A 25,218-nucleotide genomic window follows, 5' to 3' on the forward strand; every position below is an offset into this window, starting at 1 on the left:
TCGCACACATTCATTACCTGGAATTCAGGAGACACCAGCAGTTGATCTCAACTACTGTTACTTCAGGACACAGATTTTACATTGGACATCAAGCGGTAAGCAAACACAATGCAAGAATTGGTGCATAAAAAGTCAACAAAAAGAAAGAATATAAAACCAGTAATGCATTTTATCATGAACTGCATTGATCCAATAATATGATTAATTATTAACATGACACAATAGAGAAATACGCAATTCTGGTTCTTAGATGTCAATCATTTCACCAACAACACACTTTGGTTTTGTTTTTTAAATGCAAGTGAACCAATATTTAATCATATTGTCATTTTCCCTTCTTTTATCTAATTTAGCTGACTTCTGCTAAGCAATAGATAATTTGCACCAAAATTATTTTTATTTCCTAACTGATCATATAATTATTACATTAAATTATTTGTGCTCTCCTCTTTGTTTGGGGCCAGTAAATGTTTTTTTTTTTTTTTTTTTAATTGCATTTATTTGCTCAGCAATACAGTAAAAACAGCAGCATTAATATTAGAAATATTATTACAATTTAAAATCGCTGTTTTTATTGTAATACATTTTAAAATGTAATTTATTCCTGTGATTAAAGCTGAATTTCCAGCATCATTTCTTCAGCCTTCAGTGTCACATGATCCTTCAGAAATCATTCTGATGTGCTGATTTGCTGCTCAAGAAACATTTAATATTATTATCAATGTTGAAAACAGTTGTGCTGCTTGATATTTTTCTGGAAATTATGATATGACAATTTTAATAAATATAAAACAATTTAATCAGGTTTATTTATATTGAGGAGCTAGAACAAAATGAAAGGTTTTGTCCTTTGGGATTCTTGATTAGTTTAATTAATCAAATGTTCTTCAGTAACATTTGATGAGAAGAGAGTCTAATTATTGAACAAGCCTAATCATGACATTAAAATGAGCAACAGCTGTGTGGTCTACTGTACTGATGCCTTTCCTTCTGAAAAGCTGTTGGCGACAGGAATGGTTGTTGATTCTGGATATTTGCATATAAACTGATGTAAATTAACTTGCTCTCATTAGCTGGTGATGTAATTTAAATGCTAATGAGGATGGTGTTGAGCCTAATCCCCCTTCCCCATCAGTGGAGTAAACCTGCAGTTTATATACTATATACATGCACTACATATACTGCACTCACACTTACAGTGTTGACCTTTTAAGCAAAAAAAATAAAAATAAAAAAATAAAAAATAAAAATATATATATATATTTTGAGTCAAATATTAATAAATTATTAGAATGATATATATTATAAATATATAATGAGATTATTTAAAATGCGATTGAATGTTGCAATAAATAAAAAGTACAATAAAATATAAGCATAAAACTAAATGAGGCATGGAATTACTATACAGGAAAAAATAAAAGTACAATGAAACATAAGAATGAATAAATGTATAAACTGAAAAATAACTATTTTCATCATGAGAGCTGGCACATTTTAAAGCATATTTCATGTCCTTTTTTAACATGAAAATAATAAAAGTACAAATGTACAGTGAAAATGTACAGTAAGAATAAATAAGGCTTGAAATGAAATGAAAAGGAAATTTGTATTTCATGATACCAATTAGCAATTCATGTCCATTTCCATTTCACATGAAAATATAAATGCATTTAATGCTTTATTTATGCTTACATTTCATTATTCTTTAATTTTTTTGAACTTTCCATGTCATATTTCATAATTCCATTATGAATTTCATTATATATATATATATATATTTTTTTTTTTTTTTTTATTGAGCATTCCATGTTGTATTTTACCATTCCATCATTTATTTTATTTAATCTATTAAATCCTTCCATAACAATAATTTTGATGCAAAAATTATTTTTGTATGTTTATTCACTGCATTAATTGAGCAGGTCATAACAGGTTGACATTTCTGATCAGTTTTAATCTACCCTCGTTCATTAGCTTTAAGTCAAAGCTAACTAAGCATGTTTCTCTGGGGTTCAATACTGTTTAGCAGTTTTAGAAGTGAGGTAGGGTTGTAGGGGAAGAGACCCCTGTTATGTAGTCTGGTTACAGCGGTCCTCAAGTCCATAAGACACACAAACACTTTACCCAGCAGAGAATCAGATGCATGTTCAGTCTGCACTTGCTCCAGCACCATTCCAGATTGAGTCCTACCAGATTCTGCCTCAGTATTACCAGAGTTCTTGTCAGAAACACACTCTTCTGCCTCCTCGGATTCGTCTGAGCTCCCATAATCAACCAGCTGTGGGACATCGTTACCTGTTGACGATCTAGTGCAGGGAACAACATCCAGCGTTTCTGAAACAGCAGAAGTAGCTTGAACGGAGGGATCGGCTCTTCTTCCAGCACCATCACAATCTTCAATATGATGACAAGAGCTAGAGAAGGCCGCCCAGTCCTTGCGGAGAAGCTTCAGGTAGCGGACGCAGTACTCCAGGAAACACGTCTCGGAGGAGATGAGGAAGTCCAGCAGCACGCTGTGGTCGAAGCAGAGGGAGCGGAGCAGAAGTATGAAATGACAGTGAGGGTTACAACCCCAGACACAAACCCCGGAGTCTGAGCAGCTCAAACTGTGAATAAAACCAAGGAATATTTGTCAATAACTTACTTTTATGCATTAAGACATATTCATAATAACTTTTAATATATATATATATATATAGCCCCTCTCTCTCTATATATATATATATATATACATATATACACACACATACATATATATATATATATATATACACACACACACACTTTTAATAATAACTTTTATTTGTTAAGATGGTAAAACTTAGATTAGGGGACGTATTCACTATTAAATAAGAGTTATCCCTCAATTAACTACTAATTTGCTTATTAATAGTTAGTAAGGTTGTTAAGTTTAGATATGGGGTATGATTAAGTGATCTAGAATATGGTCATGCGAAATAAGGCATTAATATGAGCTTTATAAGTACTAAAAAAAAAACAATATCATGCTAGTAATATGCATGTTAATAAGCAACTAGTTAAGTGAGAATTGGTCCGCTATTACTATTTGTAGATAGATAGAATGATAGATAGACAGACAGACAGACGTAATAGATAGATAGATAGATAGATAGATAGATAGATAGATAGATAGATAGATAGATAGATAGATAGATAGATAGATAGATAGATAGTGAAGTGACATACTGCCAAGTATGGTGACCCATACTCGGAATTCATGCTCTGCATTTAACCCATCCAACGTGCACACACACAGCAGTGAACACACACACACTGTGAACATACACCCGGAGCAGTGGGCAGCCATTTATGTTGCGGCGCCCGGGGAGCAGTTGGGGGTTCGGTGCCTTGCTCAAGGGCACCTCAGTCGTGGTATTGAGGGTGGAGAGAGCGCTGGAAATTCACTCCCCCCACCTACAATTCCTGCCGGCCCGAGACTCGAACCCGCAACCTTTGGATTACGAGTCCAACTCTCTAACCATTAGGCCACAACCTCCCATAGATAGAACGATAGAACGAAAATAAACAAATAATGAACAATACATTTAAATGCTGAAATTAACATTAACTAAGATTCATAAATGCTGTAGAAGTATTGTTCATTCTTAGTTCATGTTTACTAATGTAAACCGTATTGTAAAGTGTTACTGAAAAAAAAACTTCTATTCAGATGCATTCAATGGAATATTTTGAACATTTAAATGGTTACAAAAATAAATCTATTTCAAATAAATGCTATTATTTTGAACTTTCTATTCATCAATGAATCCTGAAGAAAAATGTATCAGTTTCCATAAAAATATGAAGCAGCACAACTGTTTTCAACATAATAATGAGAATTACAACAATGTTACTTGAGCAGCAAATCAGTATATTAGAATGATTTCTGAAGGATCATGTGACACTGAAGACTGGAGTAATGATGCTGAAAATTCAGCTTTGCATCACAGGAATGAATTATATTTTAGATATATTAAAATGCAAAACAGTTCTTTTAAATTGTTTAATGTTTTTGCTGTATTTTTGATCGAATAAATACAGCCTTGGTGAGCAAAAGAGATTTACCTTACCGACCCCAATTCGAATGGTAGTGTATCTGTATATTAATACACCTGACGTATTATCAGGCAACATTTGAGTCTACTTTTAATAAATATTGTAAAAAATAAATAAATGTACATTTAATTTCAGCAATGCTGTATATGCCTATAGATATTAGCACTGGCCCCAGAATTACCCATTATAACAGGATGTATAAAACCAATTCCAGACCTTTTCTGATATAAATACAATCCAATCAAAGTCTTGGCTGATTCCATCATGTCGTCATCCTGTTCAGCAAATACTACAGACACCCAGGAGCAGCTGTGTGCGTCTGGAGACACCAGAGTCCCATGACGCTGGAGGAACGACATGAGCTCTGTTAAATACCCACAGACATCAATGTCACTCTGAGATCCTGAAAAACACAGGAAAGACACGCATTATGCAGGGATACGTCGCCCTCTGCTGGTGAACTTCATTAAATGCCATGTTTCATTATATATGAGCCAGGTGAAGCACTAGAAATTTCAATTTAATTATTCTAACATGTCAGTTGTACACCCAAACAAAATCTGCATCTGAAATTGCATACTCTCCTAATATATAGTAGGCGAAAAACAGTATATGACCAGAGTAGTGTGTCTGAAAACAGTAGGCAAAATGTTACGGGTGACCTACCGTTTCTGGCGAGATGAGCCCAATGGAGAAGATTTGTGAATGGCAGTGAAGAACTTACTTACATTTTAATGGTCACTAATTAATTACTTTTCGAAAAGAAGTTCCTACTCGTTTTCGAGTTATGCGATTTTGGATGTGGCCAAAAATTCTTACAGTCACGTGATTTCCAAATGCTTTGTGAATCAGTGCATCCGAATCATTCAAAAATGCAATTCATTTGTGAACAGGACTGTTATGTTATGGTGTTAAGGTGGCAGTGTTTTAGTAGTATTTAGCATTTTATTATTATTTATATACTTTGATAGCATTTATTAATATTTTGAACTGGCTAGTATTTTTGTATTTTCGGTTTTCATTTTTTGTCATTTTTATGTGCTTTCGTCATTCTTATAATTTTTCCTATTTAGCTTTTATTAAGTTACATTTATTTATATAATTTTTTAGTTTTATTTTACTTTAATAATTTAGTATTTAATTAGTATTGTTCGCATATTTCAGTTTGTTTGTTGAAGTTTATTAAGTTTTTCATCTAATATTTATATTTTATTTTCTGCTTTATTTTAAAAAAACAAAAACAATTTTAAATTTTTTTGATGTTTTTATGTAAACAATACATTATTATTATTTTTTTATTTATTACAAAAATATTAAGCAGTATTATATCTAGACTTGTTTTTTATAAAAGCATGTTCCTTATGCCTTAAAAATAAATTTAACTTGCATTCTGTTAAAGCAGTAAGGGTGTTTTAATACCTAGCAACCATTTGGAACACCTTAGCAACTACTTATAAACACTGTAGCATTCACTTAGCAGTCACTACCTTAGCAACCAAATAGCATATAAAACTTTCAGAAATCAAAAATACACTGAACAAAATTATAAACGCAACACTTTTGTTTTTGCCCCCATTTTTCATGAGCTGAACTCAAAGATCTAAGACTTTTTCTATGTACACAAAAGGCCTATTTCTCTCAAATATTGTTCACAAATCTGTCTAAATCTGTGTTAGTGAGCACTTCTCCTTTGCCGAGATAATCCATCCACCTCACAGCTGTGGCATATCAAGATGCTGATTAGACAGCATGATTATTGCACAGGTGTGCCTTAGGCTGGACACAATAAAAGGCCACTCTAAAATGTTTATCACACAGCACAATGCCACAGATGTCGCAAGTTTTGATGAAGCGTGCAATTGGCATGCTGACTGCAGGAATGTACACCAGAGCTGTTGCCCATGAATTGAATGTTAATTTTTCTACCATAAGCCGTCTCCAAAGGCTTTCAGAGAATTTGGCAGTACATCCAACCAGCCTCACAACCGGACCACGTGCAACCACACCAGCCCAGGACCTCCACATCCAGCATCTTCACCTCCAAGATCGTCTGAGACCAGCCACCCGGACAGCTGCTGCAACAATCGGTTTGCATAACCAAAGAATTTCTGCACAAACTGTCAGAAACCGTCTCAGGATAGCTCATCTGCATGCTCGTCGTCCTCATTGGGTCTCGATCAGACTGCAGTTCGTCATCGTAACCGACTTGAGTGGGCAAATGCTCACATTCGATGGCGTCTGGCACTTTGGAGAGATGTTCTCTTCGCGGATGAATCCCGGTTTTCACTGTACAGGGCAGATGGCAGACAGCGTGTATGGCGTCGTTTGGGTGAGCGGTTTGCTGATGTCAACGTTGTGGATCGTGTGGCCCATGGTGGCAGTGGGGTTATGGTATGGGCAGGCGTATGTTATGGACAACGAACACAGGTGCATTTTATTGATGGCATTTTGAATGCACCGAGATACCGTGACGAGATCCTGAGGCCCATTGTTGTGCCATTCATCCACGACCATCACCTCATGGGGCCGTGCATTATCATGCTGCAACATGTTGCAAGGATCTGTACACAATTCCTGGAAGCTGAAAACATCCCAGTTCTTCCATGGCCAGCATACTCACCGGACATGTCACCCATTGAGCATGTTTGGGATGCTCTGGATCGGCGTATACGACAGCGTGTTCCAGTTTCTGCCAATATCCAGCAACTTCGCACAGCCATTGAAGAGGAGTGGACAACCTGATCAACTCTATGCGAAGGAGATGTGTTGCACTGCATGAGGCAAATGGTGGTCACACCAGATACTGACTGGTTTTCGGACCCCCCCCAATACAGTAAAACTGCACATTTTAGAGTAGCCTTTTATTGTGTCCAGCCCAAGGCACACCTGTGCAATAATCATGCTGTCTAATCAGCATCTTGATATGCCACACCTGTGAGGTGGATGGATTATCTCGGCAAAGGAGAAGTGCTCACTAACACAGATTTAGACAGATTTGTGAACAATATTGGAGAGAAATAGGCCTTTTGTGTACATAGAAAAAGTCTTATATATTTGAGTTCAGCTCATGAAAAATGGGGGCAAAAACAAAAGTGTTGCGTTTATAATTTTGTTCAGTGCATATATTTTTTTTTTCCTGTTAGTCGAGACTGTGTTAAGCCAGCATGTGTTAAGCCACAGTTAAGTTAGTATTAACTTAAGAAGACAAATGAATTCTAGTATGAGTTACCTTTCCGTGGAGGGGACTGAATGTTTATTTCTAGCGACTTCAGCAGAATCAGGCTCACGGCTCTCAGAAACACATCATCCTTCTGCGTCCCGCCGAGACTCACATCACAGTTCCCACCAAAGAAACTGGCTTGAGCTTTCACAGGGACTTCCTTCAGCCAGCCTGCAGCGACTTCCTGTAACACTCCACCTGCCATGATTAGAACGTCCTCCGTCAGTCCGTGATCTTCACGTGACTCACAGCCAACTTCAGCTGAAATCCAGTCCTCCCCGGCTCTACGCAGAAGACTTCTCTTCAGAAGCAGCAGCGCTCGTTTCTTCACCAAGTACTCCACATCAGCTCTCACGACTTGAAGCAGCGCTCGCGACTCAACAAATATGACTCTCTGAACTGAAGAACAGACTCCGAATCTGAGCCGGGCAGCGCTGAGCACCTCCAGGAGGTCAAAGAACTCACACATTGTTTTAGAAAGATTCCCTGGTTCTCTTTCGTGAGGTTCCTGTGAGTCTGGAGTCAGAAGGTTGGTGTACAAGCAAGCGATGGAGGAATCCAATCCAGAAAGAAGCTTCGTCAAAACATCTATGGAAAAAAACAAGCAGCTGAGATTGAGAAATTGGTTGTTTTAGTCCAATGTAATTCCATGCTCGTTTTATGTCTATAGTAACACATTATATATTAAACCCAGAGTCTCATCCCAGTTATGCATTTCTAAATAATTTTTATATTGCTTCAAAAATAACTACAATATTTTGTAATTCATTTGTTACTACAAGCTGTTGTTTGACTGCCATTCTAATAATTATAAGAAATCTTTTTATAATGATTATTATCATTATAAATATTAAAAAATATTATAATAAAACAATATAAATATGAAAAATAATGACTTAATATATTATCATTATTATTAATAACAACAATAATGATTATAATAATAATAATAGTCACCTTATTTCCATCATTCTTTCATGTTGGAGGGTACTGTTTATTATTATTATTATTATTATTATTATTATTAATACGACAATGTCCAACATGGAAAAAATGGGTTTAAGGTGACTTAATAATAATAATCACCTAATTTGTGCATGTTGAATAGTTTTATTATTATTATATTATTATAATTCATTTTAAATCAATTTTTAAATCATTTTAAATGTTTTTAAATTTCTGGTTTTGTTGTTGTGATTTTTTAAATGATTATTTTACTTCCTTTTACGTAAAGCCTTGCCTTGCCTTATTATTATTATAAAAATGTTAATGTCCAACATGGAAAAATGGGTTAAAGGTGTCTTAATTATTTGAGAATAAGGTGATTTAATAAATACAGGTACATCTCAAAAAATTAGAATATCACGAAAAAGGTCAATATTTTTTGTCACTCATTTCAGAAAGTGAAACCCATATATTATATAGATTCATTACACATAGAGTGAAATATAAATTTTGCATGAATTACTGCATCAATGCGGCGTGGCATGGAGGCAATCAGCCTGTGCCACTGCTGAGGTGGTATGGAAGCCCAGGTTACTTTGATAGCGGCCTTCAGGTCATCTGCATTGTTGGGTCTGGTGTCTCTCATCTTCCTCTTGACAATAGCCCATAGATTCTCTATTGGATTCAGGTCAGGTGAGTTTGCTGGCCAATCAAGCACAGTAACACCATGGTCATTGAACCGGCTTTTGGTATCCAAATTCTCCCTTCCAGTCAACTTTGCATTAATATGCTTTGATACAGCACTCTGTAAACAGCCACACCTTTCAGTAATGACCCTCTGTGACTTACCATCTTTGTGGAGGGCGTCAATGTTCATCTTCTGGATCATTGCCAAGTCAGCAGTGTTCTCCATTATTGTGGTTTCAAAGAACAAGATATACCCGGAATTTATACTGTAGGGATGGTCATTAATTGAAACTCAAATGTAAATATTCTAATATTTTGAGATACGGATTTTTGACTTTCATGAGCTGTAAGCTCTAATCATCAAAATTAAAACAAAAAAAACTTTTGAAATGTTTTACTTTACATGCAATGAATCTAAAATATATGAAAGTTTCACTTTTTGAAATAACTTACAAGAAAAAATTTACTTTTTCACGACATTCTAATTTATTGAGATGCACCTGTATAATGACTCACCTATTCTCAAACCATTCTTTTTTTGGAAGGTATTATTTTATTTTTATTGTTATTATTATTATTAATATTATTAGTCACCAAATGTTTGATAAACACATTATGCTGAAAATACACACCGATTTAAACACGTTACCTAGCGACTAATCACAATTTTGTGTTTTTAAGTCATTGCAAGTTCATTTAGGCTCAGATGTAAGTGAAAGTGATGGTTTCTGAGAGGGTGAGTTGTGAGTTTACATTGTAATTGCTCCATCTTTTCTACCAGTTTTACATATTCAGTCAATTATCAAAATTTTCTCCTGAGTTCCTGCCTCTCTTGCCACCTAAGATAAAATCTTGCATAAGTTTCTACGTAATTCCACTCCAGATAAGTTACGTAAGCACAATAAAGCAAGTCAGTCTGAATCATCTGTCTGTTTGTGAAGTCTCTTCTGTACCTCTCTGATTCGGGCCTGTGTCTCCTCTCAGCACTGCTTTAATCACAGCAGTCAGGGACCACAGACAGGAGTCCAGTTCACTGCTGGACACTGATTTCTCAAACACTTCAGAAAACGTGTGTCTCCACATCCAGCTGCTTCCTCCCTGATATCAACAATTACAGCACTTAGTCAAGAGAGAAACATCAGGAAAGAAAAACAGAAAACGCTGAAACCTTCTAATACTCAGATGGATTACTAGAAGATCTGTATGTCTACACATCTGTACAATTTATAATAGCACATGTTGGAAGTTATCTTAATGCACAGCACCAATACTCACAGTGATGCAAATGTCATTGATGATATAAACTGACATGCACTTTGCAGATAAATGAGACACCAGCTTGTCTTGAGATCTGAGGAGAGAGACCTGCATCAAGACATCAAACGAGTCAAAACATATTCCACTGACAAATATGAATATATAAATCAAATAACAAAAAAATTATATTACAAACTAAATTAAGCCCATTAATTATGAAATGTTTTTTGCATTGTGACATTCATTATGATTATATTTAAATGTTTTACTTTTTGTGCTATATGTATATGTCCTTTTCAAGGCAATTCAATTGAAATAACTAAACATAAACATATGCAATTACAATTAATTGCAATTGCAATTAAACATATGCAAATGAAATTGCATTTGGGTTATGTCACAATTTATGCACCCACATGTGGAAAACAATTGAAAATACAATTTGCAATTCCTTTTGAAAAAAGTCCTGAATATTCTTCCATAGTATAGTATATAATGTTACAAAAGCTTTTTATTTATTTATATATGAAGAGTTCAAATGCAAAAGCCTCTAATTGTTGAAAAAAATAAATGTATTTTCTACATTTCTTTGTAAGAAACCATAAGTGTAGAATTGCACTGTCTGTTTACTCATTTCATTTGCATCAATCGGAGAGAAACAGTGAGAGATATTGAGACAGGTGAAAAGCATTTGGGTAATAGTGAATATTGACCTATTATTGTTGCTCCAACTGTAAGCAGGGTATAACCGCTGCATTTGGGGTAAAAAAAGATTATTATAATTATTATTATTATAAAAAAATGTATTGTTCCAGGAAGGTTTTCTGTTCGTTCACACAGGCACGAACTGATTGGCAGCTGCCTTTAGCGAAGCCTTTACCAATTACCTGCACTGATCAAAGCATTCGGCACGGTCGTCTGTGAGTGACTCCACCTCCCAATACAAACACGCCCCATAGTATAGTCCCGCCCACTCACATTGATTGACAGCTTTCCGTGAATACATAGGAAATTCAAATGCAAAAGGAATTGCGATTCCATTTGAGTTTTGGCAGGTTACATGCACGACGCAGAGAAAGTGAAAAGGCAAATGTGGTAATTAATTAATATAGCTATTTAAATATGACAGGCTCATAGCTTGTAAGACATGGGAAATGCAGTTGCAAATGCACTTTGCTGTGTGAGTCACTGTGCGTTCGCGAAAATGCAAATGATAATGCAAGATTTGCAATTGCATTTGGATTATGTCACAATTTATGGGCCCACATGTGGAAAACGCAATTGAAAATACAATTTTACAAAAAGTCCTGAATATTCTTCCATACTATACCATTCAAAAGCTTATTCAGTATATTTAAATCATTATATATTTATCATTAAATTATGAAATTATAGAAATTAATACTTTTTAGTTAGCAAGGATGCATTCATTTGATCAAAACTAATGATAAAGACATTTATAATGTTACAAAATACGTTCAGATAAATGCTGTTCTTCTGAACTGTCTATTCATCAAAGAAACCAAACCATGCTGTTTTCAACATAATAATATTTTTTTTTTTTTTGAGCAGATAATATATAAATCAGCATATTAGAATGATGTGGAGTAATGATGCTGAAAATACAGCTTTGAATTCACAGAAATAAATTATATTTTAAGATATATTCACATAGAAAGCAGTTATTTTAAAAAGTAAAAATATTTCACAATATTACTGTTTTTCCAGTATTTTGGATCAACACTTCTTAAAAAAAAAAAAAAAAAAAAAAAAACTTTTTGCTGTCCAAAAACTTTTGACTGGTAATGTATATGGATGACGTTTGTATATGGTAATGTATATGGATGACCATGTATATGGATGGTAATGTATATGGGGAAGTCGTGGCCTAATGGTTAGAGAGTCGGACTCGTAATCGAAAGGTTGCGGGTTCGAGTCCCCGACCGGCAGGGATTGTAGGTGGGGGGAGTGAATGTCCAGTGCCCTTGAGCAAGGCACCGAACCCCCAACTGCTCCCCGGGCGCTGCAGCATGGCTGCCCACTGCTCCGGGTGTGTGTTCACGGTGTGTGTGTGTGTGTGTGTGTGTGCATTTGTTCACTACTCACTGCTGTGTGTGTGCACTTGGATGGGTTAAACGCAGAGCACCAATTTCGAGTATGGGTCACCATACTTGACAATACGTCACGACTTTACTCTTTTTTTTACTTTACTTTTATATGAATCCTTTTAAAAATTATTTAAATCAGCATAAATTGAAAGCAGCATGGATATATATTTATATATTGATTTATAAATAAGATGATATAGATATATAAATAATACATAAAATTTAAAAAAGTATAGATATATTTATAAATAAAAGTCACATTGAGGTAATGAGAATTTTGTGGAAGAAATGTGCTTAATTGTCAAATAAATATTATCACAATGGGACAAATAAATCTTTTAAAATGTTCTAAAAACAGGCTTACATTTTATTAATCAAAATATAATTTAATTTGATTTAACTTACCAGTTTTGTCACCAGATTCATTTCTCCAAACAGCCTTCTCGTCACATCTTCATAGAATACCGTGGCATCTTGTGGCAGACTCTGTGCTGTCAGTCTGCTAATGATGCTCTCAGTAAGAGTGAGACACAAGCACGTGAGGTCTGTGTGTGTGACGGACGGCGCAGGAGCGTTTGCTGTTTGACTCATAACACATGATGAGATTCTGCTGGCCAGCTCTTCACTGCTCAGGCTGGGAGCAGATCCTGCGCGCAACAGCCCAAAAACGTCTTGGAAATCCAATCCTGAGGCATCCATGATGAGACACTGTGAAAATAAAGGGCCAAATCATCAAACAAGTCATGCTTAAATGAAAAGAGATGTTGATATGTGGCTGTGCTTTGTTCAGTTCATTTCAGTTATAGTCAGACGTGGCTATCTCTTCAACCTTCACAGACCCTTCATTCAGACAATTCAACATCAGCAAACCTGACTATGGACAATGATTGACAGGCAGGGAGTGTTTCTGATTGGCTGAAAAAGGGCGGACCACTTCCTGTCTCTCTTAGGGGTGTACAAAGACATGTTATTCACAATTTTGACTTTGTAATTTTCTAAGACATGCCAAATTGAGTTGGACTTAAACATATATCCTGAAATCTGTCCTGAATGTGTTTACTTTAAAGAAGCAGCAGTTTGTTATTATGGTTATTTACTAATTATACATCATTATACAACACTACACACACAATTACTGGTATAAAGTACTTTTTAAGGACATTCTGTGCGTTTGCATTTTAAAAAAAGACAACATATTTGATGACAGCACCTTCGATTTTCTCGATATCCTTTATAATTTTCCCGAAAAACTGCAATTTATCTCGTTCATAAATAGAAAAATATGACTAGAATTAAGATTTTTTTTACGTATAGAATTGTGATTGAATGCAGTGACCTACGTGATGTGTAGCAAAATGCTGCGTTAAATCATAACTCGAGCTTTTTATAACAACTCGTTTAAGATCTTTTCGCTACAAGAAACAAACACCATCATCCATAAACCACATGTTGTGCTGTTTGCCGTTATACAGCTACAATAGTCGAAAAATCCTGACATTCGGCGTATTATTTTGCAGCAGTATGATGTATCCCTGACGTATTTGACAGCTGGGCTGTGATTGGCTGTTGCGGTTTGAAGCCTTGGAGATGGTGTTCATGGCTACCTGACTGTATTTGTAGTCTGTATGTATATTATATGTATTTTATTTCACGGTCTCTCGAGTCTTTATTGTGTTAATTAGCAGATATCGTTAATTGTATCCTCTAGCCGCAGGTTAAGAGAGTTTGAGTAACTTTAAAATCAGTGTTGTTGTGAAAATGGTCAGTAACCGCTTGCTAAATGCTAACTATGCTAATGCAGTAACAGTACATGTCCATCTGAGAGTTTGTCAAATTCTCCTTCAGTTTAATGATCAGTGTCAGGGTTATCTTATCAAATACTTCAGCGATATTAAATTAAATTACGCCAGTCTCTAAAAAGAGCCGCTTTAGTGTTTGTTTTAGCTGGTTTAGCACACCAGCTAACAGATTCATTGTTCTCAGTGCAGCAGCTACAAACATGACTATTCACCTTTTATTTAACATATTTGAGGTGATCAAATGTTTAAACTGCCGTTGATGGTATATATCACGCGTGTTTGCGAACATTTGCGTTGTTAGAGGTAAATGCAAGTGTGCAAATGCTCGCTGAAAGACAATAACACAGTGAACTGATCATATTTACTCCTAAACAGAGAGATGATTCATGTAACGTGAAAAGATAAGTGTGTAAATAAGACTGCATCAGATAGGTGTGGCTAAATGATGATTATGCACCTAAACATGCATATTTTATCCATATAATGCATATGCAAATGATGAATGTTGTATATAAAAGAATCATGTGTATACATGCATGAATATGTGTAATATTTCTATATTACTGTGCATGTCTAGAATGGAGATCTGAAGTGAATATGGATGCAGAACGCAAAGGCTGTTTCAAAACTACAAGACATTAATGAACGGTAATTTTGGCTCATAGCTGAGCTTTCTAATTATCTGTAGGCCATGGCCATATGTACGTGTGTGTCATTTTTGTAGTGTACTAAATGTGTTGTCTAAGCTTGTTTATGGTTGGTTTGAGGGTTTTGGCTTCATGCAGTGCAGCTAACAATATCTCATTACTTTGCATGCTAGAATATTGTTATTATTTTAACAGTAATGTATGCAGTTATTTTCTTTCACACTGTTTTTTGCCTATATTAATGTTTAGCCTATATATTTGTTTTATATTCATATCTATCATGTTGTTCTGTTAAAAATATAAAGAAAAAATCTGCAACAAAGACATTTTGAAATATAGTATTTATAATAATAACTATTACAAATGTATTGTTTATAAGATTTTAAAAACATTGGAACTCTTGTAATAATATTTGGTAATTGTAGGTTTTTTTTTTTTATTATTAGTATTTTACCAGCAGGACGAGGTCTATACTCGCATTCACATTATTATTATTTAATTTATTTATTCAATTTTTAAATTACTGCTCATTTAATGCTGTGTCCAGTAGCCTAATTAACAATATTTATTAAATTTGTTTAGATTTTACAATTTGATTATTGGGTTTAAGATTTTAGAAAATTATTTTGCTAACTAGGCTGCTGGGTAACGCATTTAAATGAACAGTAAATCCTAAATAATATTTAATGCATTTGTTTTTCTGCATATCTCGATGTGTAGAGATCAAATTAATGAGGTGTAGATATTATAATCCAGATTGATTTCCCTGAAATATGTAAACATTGTGATTATGTCAGACTGGCATGTTTATTTGACTTCCTATTTATTTGATCAATGGTGTTTGGGATAAAAAAAATGTTTTGCATTTCCTATAAATGTGGTATGCATAGTTAATAAATCGTCCTTTGATTCAAAATGATGAGTTTGTCTATCAGTTGCCTTCATAATGTCACACGTGTGTGCGTTTGTCTGCAGGGACACAGGAGCGTCTGAGCCCTGTACTGCGAGATGTGACAGGATGCTGAACCATCACTGCAGAAGGAACCCAGAGTTACAGGAGGAGCTGCAGATCCAGGCGGCGGTGGCGGCCGGCGATGTCTACACCGTCCGCAAGATGCTGGAGCAGGGCTACTCGCCCAAGATCAGAGACGCCAACGGCTGGACACTGCTGCACTTCTCTGCGGCGAAGGGAAAGGAGCGCTGCGTGCGCGTGTTCCTCGAACACGGAGGTAAAGGCTGTTTTAGGACAGTGGCGAGATGTGCAGCAGTGGTTTAAAGTGTCAGTTGGTAAGAAAATCTAAAATGACCAGCCAAGTTTGACATTTACTAAAAACTGTGGTTGGTTTGCACAACGTGACTCTTAAAAATCACGTAATAGGCAAAATGTACAAGTTTCTTATTTCCACACCACAAAAGCAGGTGGTAATTTAAACTGCCAAGGTCCAAAAGTGACAAAAAAAATCATGAAAAAGTTCTGTTTTGTGTATTAATCACTATTTAATTCTAAATGTGATCCCTCTTGGAATTTGATTTCAAGTACTTTATTCTCAATGATCACCAGTTTATGATTGTGTTTGAGGTGATATTTTACTCTCTTACACTCTATTTAGGTTCCCCATCTTGTCATTTCTTTTGCCTTGAAACACTACAGTGGTGTGGTGTTGTGCTGCTCAGACTGCTGTTCTGATATGTTCATGTTTAGATGTAGTAATGTATGCTAGACGTTAGAGGGCGCTATAAAACAGGGCTGTTTTTGTGGAAACATCTGCAGATAGAATGATCCACAATCAACTGTTCAACTGTGCAGCTGCACTGCCATCTGTACTGATTGAGATTCAGAATACATTTACAAAGACTGTCATCAGAATAATCAATACCATGATATAGTGCTTTGATTAAAAATATTAACATTATGCAAATGTTTGCATAAGGCGCCTCTACACTAGCTAATAATACACATCAAATCTGGTATCTTGTGTATGCTCAGTGCATACATTTGTCATATATGTCCAACTTAACAATGTTAAGGCTGTCATGATTTTGCATGGTTATCATGATCATTGAAAGTCTATAAATATCTAACTCTGAATTGTTTTTTGTTTTTAATATTTTTTTTTTTTTTCAAACGTCATTGAATTTATTGTAGTCAGTATAAATGTTTCCAGTTCACATATAATATTTAATGTAATTCATTCTATAAATTTATCTTTACAAGGGCAAATTCTGTAAAAAAAAAATTGTTAAAATCCTTATTCATTAGTCACAAATTACTGGAAAACGATTGGATAAATCATGGAAATTCTTTGGTCAAAAGCTGTAAGAACAGAATTATGAAATTTTAGCTAGCTAATTGTCATACAAAAAATTGTAATCAGCAGTTAGTTATGCAAAGTATCTTAAGTCCATTTCTGTTCACTTCTTTTCTTTTTTTTGTTAATTCAGCCCTCATAATATAATAATGCATTATTGATTTGTATTATTTTGAAGTTACTCATTTTGTTAATAGTTTTATTAATGCCATTTATTAATATGAAAAAAAATTCTATATAATTTTTTATATTAAAAACAAAAATATAATTATGCATTTGCAATGCATTTATCCTTTAATTTATTCACTTTTATATGCCCAGATTTCAACATTGGAAGTACATTCTAAAATGTCCAGTGTCAGAGCGCTCACGTTAATGCAACAAAAAGTAGGACAAATAAAAGCACTTGCCGTTTTTGTATTTGCTTATGTAATCATTATAGCAGGCCTAATAAATATAGATATGATTTTTACAAACTTGCCTGATATTCTTCAAGATACCTTTATTTCTATAGCGCTTCATACAATACAGATTATTTCAAAGCAGCTTCACAGACTCAGTAATTCTGTTTAATTAGGCTTTCATTTGAATTGGTTCAGATTTGTCATGTCTGTCTCTCCAGCGGATCCCACAGTGAAGGATTTCATCGGAGGCTTCACCGCTCTGCATTACGCCGCCATGCACGGCCGCGCCCGCATCGCCCGCCTCATGCTGGAGTCCGAGTACCGCAGCGACATCATCAACGCCAAGAGCAACGACGGCTGGACGCCTCTGCACGTGGCGGCCCACTATGGCCGCGACTCCTTCGTGCGTCTCCTCTTGGAGTTCAAAGCCGAGGTGGACCCACTCAGCGACAAAGGCACCACGCCACTCCAGCTGGCCATCATCCGCGAGCGCTCCAGCTGCGTGCGCATCCTGCTCGACCACAGTGCCAACATAGACATTCAGAACGGCTTCTTGCTGCGCTACGCCGTCATTAAGGGCAACCACTCGTACTGCCGCATGTTCCTGCAGCGCGGAGCAGACACTAACCTGGGCCGGCTGGAGGACGGCCAGACACCACTGCACCTGTCGGCCCTCAGAGACGATGTGCTGTGTGCGCAGATGCTGTACACTTACGGAGCCGATACGAACACGAGGAACTACGAGGGCCAGACGCCCGTGGCTGTTTCCTTCAGCATGTCTGGCATCAGTCGGCCCTGTCTGGACTTCCTGCAGGAGGCCACAAGTAGGTTCACCTTCTCTTTAATGCTGATTTATTGTCCGGCATCATTGTTCCTTTATGGTAAATGGTAATTTGGCACACAGATTAGGGAGGGTCTCAGTATTTTATGTGACAGTTTTGAGGTTTAGCGCCACCACCAGTCCAAATTTTCATGTACATTGTAGCTTGTAACTTAAAACTATATTAAAAAAATATATATTATTTTTCATATATATATAATTTTTTCCATTAATATTGTCATTTAATTTGAAATATTTGTATTTTATGACAACAGTAATGAATTAGCTTGCCATAGAACATTCTAATATGCTCATTCCGGTTAATATTACAGCTATACATTAGAAAAGGGCACAATCAAGTAAAACATGAAGCATTAAAACTCCAAGGGTTAATAACGAGAGTATCATCAAAGGAGCTCATATTCTCTCTTTTCTTCTGAAAAATGTCAAATCTCACAGAGAGCAGCGGCCGTTCTGTCAATCTGTAAGTTGAGCAATGGCCTAACCACCTCCCGAGCAAACGGCATTATGATCTCTATCCCCCACACAGAACAATCGGCCATCTGAGAAAGCGAGCCGTGTTACCTGAAGCACTAATGAGCAAGTACGCAACAATGGTCACATTCCTGCGCTTCGCTTCAACTTTGATATCACCATATCAAAGCCACCTGTCGCAGACATTTACTCGCTGTCAGCTCATTCAGAGCGATCCCGTTTCACCCTGATTATTTATTAAAAAAGCACTTCGGCGGCTGTATTTACATCGAGGACTCTTTGAGAGCATGACTTCATGTCTTGAAGGGAGTGACGGCACGCTGCATGAGAATACGTGTTAATTTCATTTCTGTCTCTTTGCCGTCACCTATAGTTGAGAGCTTTTGCTAAGGCATGGAGACTGACAGAAGACAGGGGCTGCAGATGGCAGTCTCCAGCTCTTTGTAGTGGTTTTTCCAGCTGGCTTCATTTGTGTGCCATATTGTGTTGGGACGGGATAACGGGCCCATTAAAACTGATAAACTCTGTGCACTGGGTTTCTGGAACTCATTGCAGAACTTTCCTAATATCTTTTAATACGACAAATGGACAAAAACGTTTTGTGTGTGTGTGCGCTTTTGTTTTCCTCCCCTGATGTCCACTTATGAAGTTTTTTTGTGCCAGAAATAATCATTTTTCATGGCCATTTTTTTCTCTCTCTCTAACCCTTTGAATTAAATGGGTGTTTTTTGCTGCTGTACCTATAAAATATCTATGCAGATATGTGACCCTGGACCACAAAAGCAGTCTTAAGTCACTGCGGTATATTTTTAACAATAGCCAAAGATACATTGTATGGGTCAAAATTATTGATTTTTCTTTTATGCCAAAAATCATTAGTACATTAAGTAAAGATCATGTTCCATGAAGATATTTTGTAAATTTCTTACCGTAAATATATGAAAACTTCATTTTTGATTAGTAATATGAATTGATAAGAACTTCATTTGGACAACTTTAAAGCTTTTAGATGATGTATAAATCTCAGTTGACACTCGAAAAATTGACACTTAAGACTGGTTTTGTGGTCCAGGGGCACATATAGATTTTATCTGCTCCATTTTCAAAATACCAGGCTCTTTGTGACAAATTTATAAATTATTTTGTTTTTAATTAGATTTTTGATTGCACCCCCCCCCCCTTTTTTGTGTGCTTTTTAATTCCCCTATAATCCACTTATGTTGCTAAAAGAAAATTGTGCCTGCCAGAAAGTCATTTTTCATGCTCCATCCTTGTGACAAATTTATACATTTATTATTGCATACATACACAAATATTTTTGTGCTTTTTTCCACCCTAATGTACATTTAAAATGTTGGTAAGGTTGTTTTTTTTCCCCAGAAAGCCTTTTTTCTCTCTTTCTGACCCTTAATAAACGTCTTATTTTTGCAGCTGTACCTAAGAAGTCTGTAAGACGTCTGCAATATAGTATGCAATGAGTTATTTACGCAATATCTATAATAATAATGCATTTTATTTATGAAGTACTTTTGTCAATCCCAAAGCACCACAGTCCAAAGCTTTGTATAATGAAACATTGAAAATAAAGTACAGTAATACAAATATTAATTGATAATCAGCAATAACAATGAGCAGATTAAAAAAAAAAAAAAAAAAAGTAGAGACCTCTTAAAACAAGCCAATGTTGGGGAATTTCTCATTTCTATAAAGATGTGGAGCTAAAACAGAAAACTCAACCATCTGTAGTCTTTAATTTATATCTGATTAGTTTAATTCTTAAGGCAGACATTTCTGTCTAGTGAGTTCAGCACTTCTGCACACACGGTATTAAGTTCATTTATTCAGTGCATTTGCCGTAAGACACAATAAACATAATAAACACCCCTCTAAGTCTGTTGTAAGACACAAATGTTGCACCTTAATAATACAATTAAAGTTTCTATTTTAAGTTTCTGTTATATCTTTTAGACTGTAGCCACACATCTTTTGTGTTTTTTCTCTGTCATTAGATTGAAATAGTTGTGTTCAGACAGGAATGCAGTCAGATTTGATTGACTCTGGACGTCGCTGGTGTTTAACCTGACACTCGTTGTGTTTCAGGGCAGCCTAGGACTTTGCAGGATCTGTGCAGGATAAAGATCCGGCAGTGCATTGGCCTGCAGAGCCTGAAGCTTCTGGAAGATCTGCCCATTGCCAAGGTCATGAAGGACTACCTAAAACACAAGTTCGACAGCGTTTGACAGCAGCCGACCAACTCATTTCTGTAGGTTCCCTTAAGACTCTATGCAAACTCTCTTTTGATTTCTACTCAACCTCTGGGAGCAGGTGCAGCGTTTTGTACAAGCGGAGTGAAATAACGACTGTGGATTGGGAGCACTGTAATAGCCACGTTGATTCGTTCACTGAAGGGGTCATGGAGAAATTCCTGACCCATGAGAGAACAAAAATGCAGACGTTTGATTTGTACCAAATATCTTTTTTTTATTTTAAATCAACAAGGCCTTTGTAAGTATTAGACTTTTTTTCTATCGGCTACATTCTCAGACAAGGAAAAGATAAAAGCTAAGCTATCCAGAGAAATTGGCAAATGTTCAGGTCACCCTCATAAAAAAAATGCATCGTCATTTTTGCTGTGAAGAAATCATTTTCAACCATTTTTTTTTTTTTTTTTGGTGCATTGTTAATAGAATCCAATTTGTTCGTATTTAAAACAAATTTTACCAAAAAAACCCAACAGGCGCTCAGTTTTTCTCTGCAAAGATTTTTTTTAATGAAAATTTTCATTGAATTATTATTTTTTTTTGTATTTACAAATAGTTCCAGATCCAGTATCAGAGGTGCTTAGCTTTAGTTTGCATTAAAAGCTAAAGAAAAAGTCCTCGTCACGAGAGGACTACATAGGTGAAGATGTATTACGTGCAGAAATCATTAACAAACTTTATGTAAATAATTGTGTCATATGTACAGCAGATATTTTTTAGACTATTTAAGCCACATGCTTGTGTTATCGAAGTGTTTTGGGTGGTTGGTTGAGTGTTTTTCGTGTGACCTGTCAAGGGGCTTTGATGTGGGAACGTCCAGATCTGTAATTAAATGGAATATTATTGATGCTTAATTGGAATTGGCCATCATTTTCTTCTTATTATGCACATGAAAAATCTCTTAAATTTTTGCAATCAGTAACTAAATATTTTCATGATTTTTTTTTATATATAATGATTTGAAATGCACTTAATTGTTTTGTTTTTTTTTCCTACAAAATATAAGCATTAGTCAAAGGTCTGGATAGCGTTAATTTAGTTCAGTTCATTTGGCACTTCTTCGCACGTTTTAGTCAGATCGCAACTTTATTTTTTGACCTTTCCCCCTAAAATCTCAATCAAGGTGAGAGCGTTTTGTGGGAGAAAGACTCGCTTACTCTTACTCTATTTTCTCCAAACCGGTTGGAACACTAGCTGCCTTTCCTTCAGTCTGTGACGCAGTACAGCTACAGCATTTCACCACATCATGAACACACTTCAAGTGCATTAAAGTGACCTGCCACAGCATTTAAATTATTTCTTTTTGAGTTCAGTTTAGGGCGTTTGTTGGGACTGAAAGCATCTTTGGATGACTTCTTGCTACCGTAATGTATTCAGAAGCAGGTGTGGAGGACTGATTTTAGAGCCAGGGAATGTTATATGGATTTGTCTTTACTAATCGGAAGTCTTCCACAACTTCAACTACTGAATGTATATAATCTGCTGTTTCACATGTACATGTGTGTGAATAAATGGATCTCATAATGTCCCCGTTTGTTATTTTTCAAAGTCTTATTGCGGTACTTTGAAGCAGTAATTGTGCCGTGCTCATTGATTTGCATCCATTTTTCTAGAGTTTGACGACTTTCTAATAAAATGTCTGAGAAAAATGCCGATTTCAATAAATTCATTGTTCATTTGGTAACTGTATTGTCTTCTAGGTTTTGCTATCATTGCCGTCTTTAATTTGAACTCCAGTACAGTCAGCCTTAAAAACACTGTTTAATAATCACTGGTGGTTTGAAGTTCATTTTACAGGAATCTTTCAGGTAAGACGCAACTTCAAATCAAAATGGACCTTATTTATCTATTTTAAATGTTTGGAATCTTTAAGAAAATGACTTATTCTTGTTTCTTTTTCAGCTGACGTCATAAATGCTTCTTACTGCTTTGGCCTCTTCGTCTATCTGCCTCCATGAGGTACGTAATGCCACTTTTAATGATCCAAAATCTCCTGTTCTTTTGTTTTATCCTGTCACACTTAAAAATACATCAGTTCAGAGAAATAAATGAGTTGCAAATGACATTTCACTTTATCATCAAGCATATATTGTATATAATATATATTTATTTTATGCATTTTTTTTCTTTGTTAGTGCAATATTAATGTCTTCCAAAACACACACCACCTGCATTATCAGTTCATCCATATTAAAAAGTAGTTCCACCATCTAATTGATATGAAATTAATTTGATGAAATCTTGTTAAAAATCATTTATCATCAACCAACTTCACATTTCTGCTTTTAGAATGGCTTTCATTTTTCTTTTATTTGTTTTTATTTATGCTTTTACAAACTGAGGAACAGGTTGAAATTACTGTCTCTTTTAATCAACAGTTGTTACTTTATTGTAATATAACGTATTTATATTTAACATTTATTCATGATGCATGAATGTATTCGTTCATCATTTAGCATTTGTTATTGATAAATCAGTCACTTGATGATAAGATTTTGATCATAAGATAAAATAGCCTGTTTTGATTGGGGCTCCCGGTTATGAAATTTTGTATAAATGTGTTTTTGGAGCCTGGAAATATTCAGGAATTTTTTTTTTTTTTTTTTTTTTTTTTTTACAAAGTCCTGTAAATGTATCTAGCAATCATAAATGTTGATGATCAGTTTTTAAAACCCTTCTCCAGCCATCACAAAGGAAGCTGCCCTGATGGTAAGGTGTGGGAAGCCTGTTTGATGCATAGCTTCAGGTTTTCCCGTGATCTCAGGCTCATATCTCACTGTTTCGCCTCCCAAACCAAAGCTCTGGCGCCGCTTGAGAGGAAAGATCATCCCGTGCCGCATTATCTCAATACGGCTGCAGGCACTTTCAATGACAACGCCTGGCAGCGTATCGCAGCTTCTTCCGGAGATCCCAATGTATTGTTTGCTTGAGAACGGCTGGCGTTTTGTTGGAAAGTGATCTTTCAATCTCTCTCTCTCTCTCGTTTTCCCAGGTATGCTGTTCTTAAAGAAAAAGGTTTCTGCTTTCCTGCTTTTCTTGAGCCGAGCCCGTGCCAGAACTCAGCAGTGACCTAAGAACGCCGTGATATGTTTGCGCATTCCTACCACAAAAACACGGGCCGCTATCATTTATCGAATCACAGGTAACATTACACAATAAAACAATGGCATCTCTCTGTAGGCCGTGTTTCCTTGCAGACACGCAGAACAATGTGGCTATTGTTGGTGGTCCTGCCGGATGGATGGTGTCCTTGGCCGCGCTGGAAATGGCTCTTCCTTGAGCCCGGCCCGCAGCTTTAGGGAAACTCCCTGTCTGTGGGCATATATCTGGGCGGAAGAGGACAGATCCATTTGAATGCGTGGGCCGTCTGGAACTGACTAGTGGTAGCAGACAGGAGGCCACAGAAGGAGATATGCAAAGCACACTCAACAGGGCTTTATGTGTCTTAAATCACGGGTATTGTTAAGTGTGTAGGAAGAGGCGATTACTGTAAAGGTCATTAGGCTTTTTTCTAATGTGTCAGTCTATAATAGAGTGACATTTCTGATCACTATTGTTCATATTTAGGGTTAGTGATCTGAGCATAAAACTTTGTGTCCAAGCATCACAGAAAATGTATAGATATAACTGTCTTATTAATTACTGCAAAATAAATAAATAAAATATTGTACAATCAGCCTGTTCAAATAATTCAAATTCTATGTTCTATTTTCCTCTTGTTCCCATTTTTAAATATTTGCAAGGAGGGCTGGATGAAGTGTTTGTGCATTTATTTTTTATTTGTTTTATTTTGTGTGTGTGTGTGTTTAAAAATCACAGATTCAGTATTATTTAACAATATTTGCTAAAGTGATTTTTAGCATTAGAAAAAGTAATTTAAACAATCTTAGTCATTTTATATGGAAACATTGTAGTTACTTATCAATGCAATTATGAATAAGCATGCATTTTACACCTAGGCCTTCAATGGTACCCTACATGAATTAATCCACCTCTTAACACCATCATAATGATGCCACGGCTATAGAAACCATAAATATTACATAGAAATGCAGTGTAACGTCATTGCATCACAGACATGTATCTTATGTAGTGAGAATGAATGCTATTACTAAAGCAAGAAACCTAATTAACACAATTCAACTAGTTGCCGCAGCTGCGCAACGCATCATCTCTAGCTGACAAA

The 25,218-nt window shown here is 35.8% G+C and overlaps 2 protein-coding genes across 4 annotated transcripts; one reads left to right on the forward strand and one right to left on the reverse strand.

The window, feature by feature from the left end:
• Nucleotides 1-1,800: 1,800 nt before the first annotated feature.
• Nucleotides 1,801-13,773, reverse strand: lins1 (lines homolog 1). 3 transcript variants are annotated; one of them, XM_079433739.1, is made up of 7 exons: nt 13,638-13,773; nt 12,703-13,005; nt 10,208-10,297; nt 9,886-10,030; nt 7,310-7,888; nt 4,297-4,483; nt 1,801-2,609 (listed from the first exon to the last, which is right to left on the reverse strand). In XM_079433739.1, the coding sequence occupies exons 2-7, from the start codon at nt 12,994-12,996 to the stop codon at nt 1,991-1,993; spliced, it is 1,914 nt and encodes a 637-aa protein (XP_079289865.1). In that variant the 5' UTR covers nt 12,997-13,005; nt 13,638-13,773; the 3' UTR covers nt 1,801-1,990. The 3 variants fall into 3 exon arrangements, with proteins under 3 accessions (XP_079289865.1, XP_079289867.1, XP_079289866.1); XM_079433741.1 differs by having other exon boundaries at nt 10,208-10,283; nt 13,638-13,767; XM_079433740.1 differs by having other exon boundaries at nt 13,508-13,767.
• An 81-nt stretch (nt 13,774-13,854) lies between these two features.
• On the forward strand, nt 13,855-22,714 carry LOC306880042 (ankyrin repeat and SOCS box protein 7). Its single transcript, XM_079433313.1, has 5 exons — nt 13,855-13,920; nt 14,674-14,744; nt 15,719-15,972; nt 17,675-18,280; nt 20,872-22,714. Exons 2-5 carry the CDS (start codon nt 14,698-14,700, stop codon nt 21,009-21,011), a joined length of 1,047 nt encoding a protein of 348 aa, XP_079289439.1. The 5' UTR covers nt 13,855-13,920; nt 14,674-14,697; the 3' UTR covers nt 21,012-22,714.
• The last annotated feature ends 2,504 nt before the right edge of the window (nt 22,715-25,218 follow it).

This window comes from Barbus barbus, assembly GCF_936440315.1.
Source record: "Barbus barbus genome assembly, chromosome: 2".
Classification (NCBI taxonomy): domain Eukaryota; kingdom Metazoa; phylum Chordata; class Actinopteri; order Cypriniformes; family Cyprinidae; genus Barbus; species Barbus barbus.

Excerpts from the sequence above, each read along its gene's own strand:
- lins1 (XM_079433739.1), bottom strand. The coding sequence starts at position 12,996 with ATGGATGCCTCAGGATTGGATTTCCAAGACGTTTTTGGGCTGTTGCGC. Across the intron at positions 7,889-9,885 it reads CACAGGCCCGAATCAGAGAG|ATGTTTTGACGAAGCTTCTT; the intron begins GTACAGAAGAGA and ends TTTTTTCCATAG. Across the intron at positions 4,484-7,309 it reads TCAGTCCCCTCCACGGAAAG|GATCTCAGAGTGACATTGAT; the intron begins GTAACTCATACT and ends TGTGTTTTTCAG.
- LOC306880042 (XM_079433313.1), top strand. The coding sequence starts at position 14,698 with ATGCAGAACGCAAAGGCTGTTTCAAAACTACAAGACATTAATGAACG. Across the intron at positions 14,745-15,718 it reads CTACAAGACATTAATGAACG|GGACACAGGAGCGTCTGAGC; the intron begins GTAATTTTGGCT and ends GTTTGTCTGCAG. Across the intron at positions 15,973-17,674 it reads CGTGTTCCTCGAACACGGAG|CGGATCCCACAGTGAAGGAT; the intron begins GTAAAGGCTGTT and ends CTGTCTCTCCAG.